Source organism: Malaclemys terrapin, chromosome 2 (assembly GCF_027887155.1).
Source record: "Malaclemys terrapin pileata isolate rMalTer1 chromosome 2, rMalTer1.hap1, whole genome shotgun sequence".
Lineage (NCBI taxonomy): Eukaryota > Metazoa > Chordata > Testudines > Emydidae > Malaclemys > Malaclemys terrapin.
The window spans coordinates 3,203,740-3,217,456 of record NC_071506.1 but is presented as its reverse complement, the minus strand read 5'-3'; the positions used below and the strand labels follow the sequence as shown (position 1 = coordinate 3,217,456).

At 49.6% G+C, this 13,717-nt stretch overlaps 1 protein-coding gene across 1 annotated transcript in view; it reads left to right on the top strand.

Moving 5' to 3' along the window:
- The window catches only part of LOC128832903 (uncharacterized), a 125,661-nt gene that overhangs the window by 54,717 nt on the left and 57,227 nt on the right, over positions 1 to 13,717 (top strand). The window contains exons 5-6 of the mRNA XM_054020606.1: positions 1,974 to 2,271; positions 3,004 to 3,151. Coding sequence (XP_053876581.1) covers positions 1,974 to 2,271; positions 3,004 to 3,151 — 446 coding nt within the window. The remainder of the gene's footprint in view (positions 1 to 1,973; positions 2,272 to 3,003; positions 3,152 to 13,717) is intronic.

The following is a 13,717-nucleotide window of genomic DNA, read 5'->3' as shown; positions in this document are numbered from 1 at the left end:
CTGTCCTTCCGATATATTTTGTACCCCGGAATGATCATGTCCCATTGTTTCAGAGTAGCAGCCGTGTTAGTCTGTATCCGCAAAAAGAACAGGAATACTTGTGGCACCTTAGAGACTAACAAATTTATTAGAGCATAAGCTTTCGTGGACTACAGCCCACTTCTTCGGATGCATATAGAATGGAACATATATTGAGGAGATATATATACACACATACAGAGAGCATGAACAGGTGGGAGTTGTCTTACCAACTCTAAGGGTACGTCTTCACTTACCGGAGGGTCCGGCGGCAGGCAATCGATGTTCTGGGATCGATCCCGGAAGTGCTCGCCGTCGACGCCGGTACTCCAGCTCGGCGAGAGGAGTACACGGCATCGACGGGGGAGCCTCCCTGCCACGTCTGAACCCGCGGTAAGTTCGGACTAAGGTACTTCGAATTCAGCTACATTATTAACGTAGCTGAATTTGCGTACCTTAGTCCGAAGTGGGGGGTTAGTGGGGACCAGGCCTAAGAGGCCAATTAAGTAAGAGAAAAAAACTTTTGAAGTGATCATCAAGATAGCCCAGTACAGACAGTTTGATAAGAAGTGTGAGAATACTTACAAGGGGAGATAGATTCAATGTTTGTAATGGCTCAGCCATTCCCAGTCCTTATTCAAACCGGAGTTGATTGTGTCTAGTTTGCATATCAATTCCAGCTCAGCAGTCTCTCGTTGGAGTCTGTTTTTGAAGTTTTTCTGTTGTAAGATAGCCACCCGCAGGTCTGTCACTGAATGACCAGACAGGTTAAAGTGTTCTCCCACTGGTTTTTAAGTATTATGATTCCCGATGTCAGATTTGTGTCCATTAATTCTTTTGCGGAGAGACTGTCCGGTTTGGCCAATGTACATGGCAGAGGGGCATTGCTGGCACATGATGGCATATATCACATTGGTAGATGTGCAGGTGAACGAGCCCCTGATGGTATGGCTGATGTGATTAGGTCCTATGATGATGTCACTTGAATAGATATGTGGACAGAGTAGTCCACCAGGTTTCTGTGATGCCTATTATATCAATATCCTCCTTTATCACAAGGCACTCTAGTTCACCCATCTTATTATTTAGACTTCTAGAACCATCCGGCATGTATGAACTGCTCATCTGAAACTTGCTATGGCTATAGTTCATTCTGAATAAAACATTCATGTGATCTTCTATGTTGACAGCGCAAGGATGGAGTTTCTCTGGCATCTACTAATGGCGATTGGGATCCTTGCAGGGACTGGGGTGTCTCAGCAATGCAACCCCGCACCAGGGGGTAAGGAGCTGGCACAATGTGAATGGAAACTTGTTCCCTTTTTTGTTATACCCCATTCCCTTCTGCTTCAGCCTCTGCCTAGTGAGACAGCAGAAACCCTGGGAGACTCTTCCCTTCCCACCACTGACCTGGGCAGGGGCTCCAGCGGGCAGGGGCAGACAGGGGGGGCTCCATCTGAACATCCTGCCCCATCCCTGCTTTGGGGAGCAGCTCCAGCTGGGTATGGGATGTGGGGAGGCTGAGAGGGGCTCAGCCAGGGCTGAGACCCCAGTACAGACCTGCTATCACTCCTGTCTCCGGGGGCCATGGCTCCCACTGTGAACCTGGCTTTCATGCAGTGCCTGGTTTGTGTGTCACTGCCGGGAAGTGGCTCTGGCTCCTTGTGGGATACCGGGTGTCTAGAGCCCCCCTAGCAGAGGCGGCGGAAGCTTCCTAACAGGTGGGGGGGGCACCAGCCCCTGAACTGAGACCCCCACCTCATGCCACCCCTTCCCCCAAGTCTCTGTTCCTGCACAGCCTCTTCCCCCCAAGGCTCTGCCCTCTCCCCGTTACTTGTCCTTACAGCCAGTAAAAAATGGGAGGGCCATGTTCCCCTGCTCCCCCTTGTTCCGGCGCCCCTGTACCCTAGCGAGGGGCATGTCCCACTTCTCCTCTTCCTGCCCTTTGATTTCAGGTTATAACTTGGCGCGGGAGCAGCCGGTCTCTCAATCCTCCACACACAAGGAATACGGGCTTGAAAAAGCCGGGCCTGGAAAGGCCGTGGATGGAAAATGGAATGGGATTTTGGACCATGGCTCCTGCAGCCACACCCAGGATGAGAGAGATCCGTGGTGGAACGTGGACTTGGGCAGTCGGTATTCTGTCTCCATGGTGATCGTGAAGAACAGGGAGGACTGCTGTGGAGAGAGACTCAAGGGGGCCCAGATCCGTGTGGGAGACTCCCTGGCCGACCAGGGCAAGCAGAACCCCATGTGAGTTGCTTCCCCATCCCCGGGAGTGAGACGACTCCTCCCAGCTCAGACACAGGGGTATCGTTGCCAGCCATGGCCAGGGTGAGGTCTCTTCCCCTCGGAGCTGCCTGGGGCTGGGGGCGCGGTGCTGGTGGTGCTCTCAGCTCCTGGATGAAAGGGAACCGCACGTCACTGAGCATAGCGACCCCTGCAGGGCAATCCAGGGTAGAGCTAATCTCTCTCCAGGCCTCTGCATGTTCTCTCTGTCCTTATAGCTGCTCTGTGCCTAGAATCACCTCATCCAAGGCAACAGGAACGGATGTTCCTGGAACCCATAGATTTCTAAGACATGAAGGGACATTTCCGATCACTTAGTCTGACCTCCAGTATCACACTGGTCAGAAAACTGCACAGAGTGATTCTATGCTGAGCCCATAATTTCAGCGTGAGCTGCAGTGTATCTATTAGACAGACGTCTAGCCTTGATTTAAAGACTCCAAGGGAAGGAGAATCCATCATGTCCTCGGTTATCTGCTCACTCGGTTAATGACCTTGACTGATGAAATGTGAACCTTATTTCTAGTCGGAGTTGGGTTGTGACCGGAACAGGGACACACCCCGTCTCCTACAGTCTGTCATTCACTCCGTGCTTTGGCCTCTGCAGGCTCAGAGTTAGAGGGTCGTCAGTCCTGCTGCTAACTCACCTGTGCTCCCTAATCTCAGCCTCTCGCTCTTGTCTTCTGCTCTTTGCAGCTGCGGGACCATCACCGACACCACACCAGGATCCCTCAGCACCATCTGCTGCAATGGGATGAAGGGCCGTTACGTCACCATCACCGTCACCATCCCGGGCAGGGTGGAGTATCTCACCCTGTGTGAGGTCGAGGTCTACAGCACCCAGGTGGCGGATGAGTGCTACTAAGTGGAAGTGACACAGTCCATGGTGCGGGGAAGCACCTCACCTTGTGCTGGGGGCGGGAGGGGGCCGGTTGGTGCAGAAATGAGCCACTGTCACCTAATAAACTCCACTGGTCCCTTCCTGCGTCTCTCCTGTCGTTTGTCTCCATCTTGCGGTGTTCTGGCCATGTCTCCCCTCCCCTTCCCTGGCAACGTGGTTCTGATCCCACACGAGCCAGAGGGGCCTCGGCTCCAAACCCAAAAACGGGATTTGGGTTAATCCAGTTCTGCTGCTGCTGCTTCCAGCCCTTCCCTCCTCCCAACGCCCACTGCCCATTCCCCAGCCTGCTTCCCCCTCTGAGTACAACCCGCTCTCTGGCTCCCCGTCCCTTCTCCCAACCTGGGGCTGAGGCACCTGTTCTCCATTCCCCCTTCAACCCAACGCTCCTTCACAGCCCTCCCCCGAACTCCAGCTGCCCTGCTGTCCCTGCTAGCCCTGGGCCATCAGCAGAGCGGGGCTGGCTTTGGCCTGTCCATCCACGAACCCTGCAGCTGCTTGGGCCCTTCTGGGACGCCTCTGACCCTGAGGAGCCCCAGGAGGGTGGAAGAGCAGAGCTGACAGCTGATATGGGGCCAGATTCCAGGCGGGTGCAATTGGGCACAACTCCACTGGTGGCACTGGGATTGCAGTCGCTTATGCCAGGGCTGAATTTCACGCCTATATTGTGCACAGTGATTGTGAGCCAGGCAGCGGCAACAAAGCGGTGCCCAGCCCCGAGCCTGGGCCATGGAGTGACTATTAATGTGTGGAGGAGTACGGCCAAGTTCCCGTAGTAACAGTTTGATGTACGTCTGCTGTCATCATCCTGGCGTCCCCCCACAGCTCGGCCGAGGCCCCTCAGTCCTGCCCCCAGCCTCTGGCTATCCCACAGAGCCGTGTTTGCTGAGCAGACCCAGACATTCGTGGCACGTCATATTGTGACTCTGCTGTGGGCAAATGGCCAAAGGACACATTGACTTTCTATAGTCTCATAGGCTTTAAGTTCAGAAGGGACCAGATTGGTCATCTAGTCCAGTAGTCCCCAACGCGGTGCCCACGGGCACCATGGCACCCGCCGGGGCATCTATGTCTGCCCACCTACTGGCTGCCGGACAAGCAGCCGCCGAAATGCGGCCGAGAAGCAGCGTCATTGTAAAGGAGCCCAGACTCACCCCTGTGGCACCTCCTGCTGGTCGTCCAGGGAATTAGCTCTCCAGCCTCTGGAGCGCCCTCTGCAGGCCGGTGATCCACCTGTCCTCTCCTTCTCGGCTCCCGTGTCCCTCCCAGGACCCCGGTGCCCTTTGCTCTGGGTGCTGCCCCCTGGCAGTACCCGCACGCTAGGTCTCCCCTCCCAGGGGAACCCCCACCCACTATCCCCACCTTGCCTCAGCACTAGGCCACTGCCAGTCACCAATTAGCCCCTGCTCCCTGGGGCAGACTGCACGCTAGACCACTCATCACTGGCAAGGGGGGTTTGGACCTGCTGCCTTGGCCTAGCCCTGGGCTGCCCCTCTGCAACCCCCAGTACCCCTTGGCCTTCCCCTAGGCCGCAGCCTGGGGCTATCCAGGCTGGAGCTCCCTAGCTCCTCAGCCTGTCCCCAGCCCTCCTCCACTCAGGTACTCTGTCTTAGCTCCCTGCAGCCAGGCCCTTCTCTCTCTGAATGCAGAGAGAGAGACTGTCTGAGCTCCTGGCTCCCCAGCCTTTATAGGGCCAGCTGAGTCTGGGGCGTGGCCCCAGCTGCAGCCTCTTCCCCTGACCAGCTCAGCCTACAAGCTGCTTTCTCCAGCCACAGCCCCCTCTGGACTGGAGCGGGGTCCACCCCCCTACAGTCGTCAAGAGGCGTCGCCACCGAAATGCCGCTGATTTTCGGCAGTATTTCGGCGGCGAGCCTTCTTGGTGTTGCCACTTCTCGGCGGCATTTCGGCGGCTGTTTGTCCGGCGGCCACAGTCCACGGCGGCTAGCCATCCAGCGCCCGCCACACAGCAAAGATTGGGGACCACTGATCTAGTCGGACCATCTGCATATCGCAGGCCACAGAACCTCACCCACCCACTCCTGGAACAAACCCCTAACCCCTGGCTGAGTTACTGACGTCCTCACATCACATGTTACAGAGAATCTACCGTTTACACTAGTTACACCTACAAGTGACCTGTGCCCCATGTTGCAGAAAAAGGTGAAAAATCCTCAGGGTAATTAATAAAGATGTGAAATATGATTGGTCCTAAGACCGATCTCCGAAGAACTCCAGTTGTTGTCTCCCTCCAGCCTGACAGATCACCTATCAATATGACCCATGCTAGTCTCCCCTTTATCCACCTTTCAATTCTCAAATTAATCCCCATCTTCTCCAATGTAACTAATAATTTCCAATGTGGAACTGTATCAAATACCTTATGGAAATCCAGGTAGATTAGATCTACTGCATTTCCTTTGTCTAAAAAATCAATTATCTTCTCAAAGAAAGAGATCAGGTTGGTCTGGCATGATCTATCTTTTGTAAAAACATGTTGTATTTACCATTTACTTCTATGTCCTTAACTACTTTCTGTTTCAAAATTTGTTCCAAGACCTTGCATACTATTGAGGTCAAACTAACAGGCCTGTAGTTTCCTGGATAATTTTTCTTCCCTTTCTTAAAACTAGGCACCATATTAGCAGTTCTCCAGTCGTAGGATAAAACCACTGAGTTTGTAGATTCATTAAAAATCCTTGCTATTGGGCTTGCAATTTCATGTGCCAGGTCCTTTAATATTCTTGGATGGAGATTATGCAGGTCCCCAATTTAGTCCCATTAAACTGTTTGAGTTTTAATTCCACCTCAGATGTGGTAATTTCGACTTCCGTATCCTTATTCCCTTTAGCCACCCGGCCCCTACCTGGGAGCTCTTCATTACCTTTATTAAAAACTCAGGCGCAGTATTTGTTTAGGAGTTGTGCCATGCCTAGATTATCTTTCATCTCCACCGATATCTGCAGAGGCTTCTGCTGCTTGATCTTGTAATGTGATTAACTCCATTTATTCACTGGGCCAAAACACATCCACACACTCTTCAGGAATATCGCTGCAGGAACTGGGAGTGGAAGTCTGTGATGGTTTATAAGACAATCCTCAGTGTCTCCACTGGGGGCAGCAGTATCACCCTGGAGGAGGGGAAGGGAAGGCAACTGGAGATAAGATTGTTGTATCAGCCAGGCAAAGTACTAACAAACTTCAACAGGACTTTATTTTTACAGTGGAAACCTCTTTACCAAGCTGCTTCTGCACCCTCTGTAACTCTCACTCCACCTCCTCAACTCCTCCCCCCTCCTTCCTGTTTCCTGTCCTTTCAGACTCCCACCAGCCAGTGCTCCCACTTCTAAGAATTACAAGCAGCATCTAAACACCACATTCGCTCCTCTCTTAAGAAACTTTCCCAATTAAAATGAACTTTGTTGTTCTAACCACAGGAACAAATATGAAATAAGACACTATACTGTTGGCAGAAATATTACACTGAAAACACTGTAGAAGCTACATAACATAGTCTCTAGTCCAGGCAGGTGGTCGTCTGGATCTGACAGGCCGTCTCTCAAGCCCCGGTTCCAGTGCAATGTCTTGTTGTGTTGGTTCTACAGTGAAGTCATCCAATGCAGACTGGGTGTTGGCATAATCTCCTTTTGGTGCATAGGCAGGTGCAAGATAAGAAGCAGTCCATACCCGCCCATCAGAAAGTCGATAGGTGTGAGGTCCCTTCTTCTCTATGATTTTAAGAGGAGCTGTGAATTTATAGTCCCCTTTGCGTAAGAGTCCAGGTTTTCGTATTCTAATGAAGGAACCACACTCAAACTTTGGTTCCTTGGCACCCTACCGCTTGTCTGTGAAAGCCTTCTACTGTGCTTGGTTCTGTTCAACTTTTTTTCTCACATCATCCTCGTTTGGGGCATCAGATCGTGCCTTTAACAATCCAGCAATGTTCAGTTTAGTATTCAGCTGTTTCCCATGCAGTAACTCTGCGGGTGATTGTTAGAGCATAGGTCAACTATTTGCCTATTTTCCCAGCCGCTCCCCACATGCACGAAGCTGCCTTCCGCCTATACGTATACAAAACAATCAATCAAGGAAGTCCAACAGATGTATCCTGTTTACCCCTAGAAAGGAATTTAAAAATTCCATAGGTTAGCAGAATATATGCACGCTAAGTTGTTTGTTACTGTGTATAAAAAAGCTTGCTCTGCGCTTGTAAGTTGTGTTCCTCCCTCTGGCAATAGTCGAGGGGGACACCCGCTCAACTGACTGATCAATAAAGAACTTGAAGCCATCTTCTAGACTCCCGTGCCTCCTTGGGGTAATTGGGCAGCTCCAGGGGGAAACGAGCCCATTTGGCTAACATGATCTTTGCGTTGTGTCATGTCGTGTAGCTCAGTATGCTTGCAAGAAATCAGTAGTGAAGGGTATCCACAATTGCCCTTCCAGTTTAGCTGTTTGCAAACTCTCTTTCAAACTTCTGTTAAACCGTTCGATTTCCCCATTGGCTTGAGGGTAATATAGCGATGACCTTCTGTGTAAAATGTTCCTCTCGGCTAGAAAAGTTTCAAACCCCAGGGAAGTAAATTGACACCATTATCTGAAACCAGTTCTTTGGGGTTACCTTCCCGGCTAAAAACTGAAGAGAGGAATTTAATTACTGTAGCAGAAGAGATTTGTGATGTAAACGCTACCTCAGGCCATTTACTGAAATAGTCTATTAAAGTGATGGAATAGCGACAGCCAATTGGAGCAGTATCAAAGGGTCCTACAATGTCAATCGCCACTTTTTCCCATGCAGATTCAGGAAAAGGAACAGGCTGTAATGGAGGGGTACATGTCACTGCTGTCTTATCATGCCTTTGGCAAGTGACACAGGATTTTATGAGTGCTTCAGTTTGAGAGTCCATCCCTGGCCATAATTTCTGTTGTACAGGCATCACATTATTCCGCATTTTAACTTTATGCAAAAACCCATAAGCACAGCTGAGTTTCTCCTCAACCTGGTGTTGGGTCCCAGCTGAAACTGGTGTGTGTACCACAAGAGTGCTTTGCTGAGGAGGATCAATTCATCCATTAACTACCCTGAGATTTAAAGTAGCCAATAAATCTCTGCCAAGGATAGGAGTGCCTTTGTGGACAATGTAGAACTCCGCAGTTACACAGCGATCACCAAAAGTAACTATTGCTGGCAGGCAGCCATGTACTGGAATATGGTTTTTCAAATAGCACACCAACTGAAGTTTGGGTTCAGTAAGAGGCACATCTTTAAAGTAATGCAAATAGATGGAATCAGGTAGTATAAATACTTCTGAGCCAGTGTCCAACATTAGCTGAATAGAGTGGGATTTGCCTGAGGGTATGGTGGAAATGTTTACAGTGCACTTTATCTGTTCTGGAATATGTGCAGTAGTGGTTTTGTCTACACTCAGCACAGTAACATCTGGTATTGTAACTGTCTGCACCTGTTGATTGAACTGGCTACTGCGACCTACTTTAGCAAAATGCCCAATCTTTTTGCAATGATTGCACTGAGCTACTTTTGCTGGCCATCCTGTGTAGCTTGCAAGGTGTTGTGGGGCTCCACAGCGAAAGCATGCTTTTACTCTATTTTGCATTTGCTGATTTCGTGGCTTTTCATTAGTTTTCCTCTTGCAATTGTTTGTCTGCAGCAATAGTGAACTTTTCTGCAAAGGAGTCACAGCCTGGACTGAACTTCCTGTATCTCTGCTCATGATTTTGGCTTGAGCTGTAGCTGACTCACTCTGAGTAGCAATGGTTATTGCTTTTTCTAGTGTCAGTTGTGGTTCTAGAAGTAAGCGTTCTCTTACACGAAGCACGGTTGTTTTCTCAATGAGCTGGTCTCTAATCATCTCATCTGCCATATTCCCAAAGCCACAAGTTACAATCAGACTCCTCAGGGAAGCCATATACTGCATTATAGTCTCCCCTGGTTTCTGCTCACGCTGGTGAAATCTGTAGCGATTAGCTACTACATTCACTTTTGGCACAAAAAAATTCTTTAATGCAGTGAGTGCAGTCTCATATTTATCATCTGCAAGGGGAAAAGTGTAAAATATACGCTGCCCTTCTGGTCCAAGGCAGTGGATTAGCAGAGCACTCTTTCTTACTTCAGAAATCTCCGTAGCACTGATTGCAAGCAGATAAGTCTCAAACATATGGATCCAGACAGTAAAAGCAAGTGGAGGCTCACCTGGGCTTTGCAGAAAGGGTGCAGGTGGGTTCAGAGGCAGAAGATCCCACCCTCATCTCCAAAATGTTGTATCAGTCAGGCAAGGTACTAACAAACTTCAACAGGACTTTATTTTTACACTGCAAACCTCTTTACCAAGCTGCTGCTGCACCCTCTGTAACTCTCACTTAGCCTCCTCAACTCCTCCCCCCTCCTTCCTGTTTCCTGTCCTTTCAGACTCCCACCAGCCAGTGCTCCCAGTTCTAATCATTACAAGCAGCATCTAAACACCACATTGATGCTGGGCTGATCCCTCACTCCTGCCTGGGCTGGGGGTTCTTCCCTGAGCGAGCCTCTGAAGAGAAGGGTTGAGAGTCTCAGCACTGGGCCACTGAGCCCTCAGCTGGCAGAGCCCTGGGACTCTACTGTAGGGGGCACCGCTGCCCTGGCCCTAGATGCAGATGGGCCGGCGGGTCCCTGCCAGTGTTCCTCCATCTCTAATGGCCCTGGTGCAGGGATACAGGAGGGCTGGGCTCTGCAGGAGTTTGTGGAACAGGCCCTGAGTGGCCTGATTCATGGGGGAAGCCTGAATCTGACCCTGAAAAAGGATCATGTTCTGGGTGTGATGAGGGGTCTTTACCCTTTCCTGGCGGTAGGCACCAGGCAAGGGGTGAGGCCAGCCTAAGCTCATTCATAACCCATCACCAAAGCCTACCCCATCATCCAACCTTCAAACCATCACTGACCCTGACCCCATCATCCAACCCCACCTTCTCACCCATTCCCACGCCTCCATCACCAAACACCACCCCATCACTGAATCCGACCCCATGACCTTTCACCCAAACCATCACCCGTCACTTAACCGAACCTAGTCATTCAATCCCACCCCATCACCCACGCACGGAGGTTATCCTCATGGCAGGGCATGAAGGGAGACAGCACAGGTGCAAGCTGAGTGGACACTGTTACCAAAGTTCTCCAATCAGCAGCACAAGGACGCAAATGCATCTACAATGGAGCACCCATAAGGACGGACACACATCGCAAAGAACCTTCATTACTGCACAAGGTGAGTAACTTCCTCTTTTTGCATCCCAGGATCGCATTCACTCTTTTGGCCATGGCATAACACCAGGAACTCATATTCAGGTGCCCCAAATCTTTTTCAGAGTCGCTGCTTCCCAGGCTAGAGTCCCCCATCCTGTAAGGATGGCCTATATTCTTTGTTCCCAGATGTATACATTTACCTGTATACTCCTGGGGGAATTCTGCACCACTCACATGCACAGAATTCATGTACTGCACAGATTTTTTTTTCATAGCAGAAAATACATTCTGCCCCAAAGTGCTACAGTTATGCCTTTCGCCCACCATGGTGCCAGAACTGAAAGTAGCCACTCCCGGGCACGAGCAGCCCCAGCTGAGAATAGGGAAGAGAAGACATTACATTCCTTACAGTGCTCTGCCCTTGGGACCACATCAGGGGGCATGAGATATGGGGGATGGACAGCATGGGTCCTATGGGGCTGCTGGGGAGTCACAGATGGGGGTTCAGAAGGGCTAGTGGGGGGACAGACTGGAGTGGAGGTGCAGGGACACATGGGGACAGGGGGAGAGGTGGCTGAGTGGGGGTGCAGGGACACATGGGGTGAGGGGCAGCTGTCCCTGACTGAATGAGAAAGGCTAGGGATCAGCCAGGGTCTGAATGGGGGAGGCTCTCTAACAATCCCTCCCCACCCGCCCAAAAATGTTCCATACTTTTCCCACACACACCCAACAACCCTCCAAGTTCACACCCAGGCTCTTTTCTAGCCATTACTTCTCTCTCTCTCAGCTCCTCCGTTACTCCTGACTCCCCAAAGCCTTTGCACTGCTTCTGAGGGGTGTGGGAAATACATTTCTATATTGTAGTTTAAATGAATTATTACTCAAAGTTCTGTATTAATATGCCTAATAAGGAATCTCTTTGTCAAAAATATTTCCTGAATTTTTACAGACATAATTGCTGACAGATATTTTGAAATAAATTACCAAAATAATTGAAACTGGCATTGTGTTATTTTGACAAATAAAATATGAAGAATTTTGCAAAATTTTAAAATAATATGCACAGATATTTTAATATTTTGGTGCAGAATTCCCCCATGTTAGGTACAAGAACCAGAATGGGTAAGGCAGCAGGGAGCCCCTAACAATCAATGAGCTCTCAGTTCTTTACTGTGAGACCAGCATCTGTCATCTGATTGGCCATCACCCTCTACCATGTAATTTCCCTCCCCCTTCCTATGATGGATAATGATACGAGTGAAGACAGACCTATGTAAACCAAACCAAAGGTGTTTGTTTGGGGAGATGTATACAAAGTGGGGACAAGGGAAGCGAGGAGACATGAACTGAAACTTATTCTTCTACAGGTACAGTAACCTCGTGAACGCGGGGCGTGAAGCCAGGACCTAAATCAATACCAGAGGGGGTACAAGGTCAGTGTGACATACATGGATCACGCTTCCGTCGGTCGCTCAGGACCTCCATCCTTTAGCTTGTATCGAGCCTCGAGAGAGGAACACTGGGGCGATCCCTCGTTGGTCTGTTCTTCCTCGATGACACCAAGGCAGGTTTCTGCGATGACAGCGGGCGTCTGAAGGCGGATGATAACGGCTGTGACTGTGATGGGTAACTAGACAGCCTGTTGGAGCAAGACGCGCACCAGCCTCTGGGATGGGCCGCAGCCCCTAACTGAGCTCACTGCCGGCCTTCTAAAGATTCTAAGGCGGGAAACCCCGTAGAATCCTCGTGTAAAACCGGTTCGAGCTGGTTCTTGTTTACCGCTGTACCACTGCTGACCGTTGAAAAGGGCGGGAAGCATTCTAGCTAACCCTCAGGTCACATGACCAATACTCCATTTTAGATTATAGCATGGATGCCACCCAAATACAATAAACAATGACAATACAAACACAGACTTTAGGATTTTGCCCCTAACACCTGTACTGAAACACAAATTATTTGCTAGCACCCAGTTTGCCAAGCAGTCTAGAACGCTCTGTATCAGTGACCTGTCCTCTTCATTATTTACCTCTCCCCCAGTTTTTGTCATCTGGAAACTTCATCAGTCATGATCTTATGTTTTCTTCCTGGTCACTGATAAAAATGCTAAATAGCATTGGGCCAAGACCCAATCTTGAGGAACCCTGCTGGAAACAGAGCCACTCCATAACAATTCCCCATTTACAGTTTTTTGAGACCAATCAGCTGCTCCATTATCTTGCCCAGGATCGATGACAGGCCTATAATTACGCTGGTCATCCTGGTTGCCATTTTAAAAAACTGGCTCAACTTTAGCTTTCTTCCAGTCTTCTGGAACTTTCCCAGTGCTCCAAGTCTTATGAAAATCAACACTAGCAATCCAGCAAGCTCCTTGGCCAGCTCTTTTAAAACTCTTGGGGGCAAGTTATCTGGATCTGCTGATTTAAAAATGTCTGATTTTATTAGCTTCTGTTTAACATCCTCCAGAAATACTAGTGGAACAGAAAGAATGTTATCATCACTGTGTGACAAGAGTGTATCATTTGTTCCCCCCCAAAAAAAAATACAGAACCATTCACTTTTACTTCTGTGATCAGTTCCCCTCTGTTAGGACAATTCTAACCCTAACTACTGACCTAAAGTTTATAAGACAGGTGCCAGGGCTGTCAGCTCCTCCATTCATTTTGTGAATGGTGCCTCAGTACCAACTTCTCCCGCCCCCCCCCCCCCCAAAAAAAAAAAAAAACTATTTGGTGAATTCATGTCAAATTTGTGACTAGTTCTGGCTCACCGCAACATGCATGTTTCAGTGAATTTCCTATTAGCAGAATAAATTAATCGCCCACCTCCAATTCTCAGGTCAGAGCTGGAGCCAAAAGCAGTTTAGCACCATCTGGGATGTTCTAAGGTGTTTTCTGGACTCTGAGTTGGGAACAAACCCATAAAGCGTCACTGAACAGTGAACAAACCTGAAACCACAAGAGACATTTCACTACTAGACTGTGAAAGACAGCGACTCGTATCCCAACTGGCCACCTCCCCTCTCCATGTAAACCCTACGGCCAGGAGCTCCTGAGGGGAAGAGCTCTCTAGTCCCTCTGTTGCTGAAAAGTGGTGTCACAGAGCTTCATTTGTATAGGCAACTTACCCACAATTCTTCTAGTGGCTCTTGAGTGGTCACCATAACTATCTAGGAACTTGGATTTTGGGGGGGTAGTGAGCCCCCCCTCCCCCCAAGAGGCTCCCAAGGGGGAATGAGCTCATTTACAAGTAGCTAGGAGTCTGATGAAAAGTCCCAT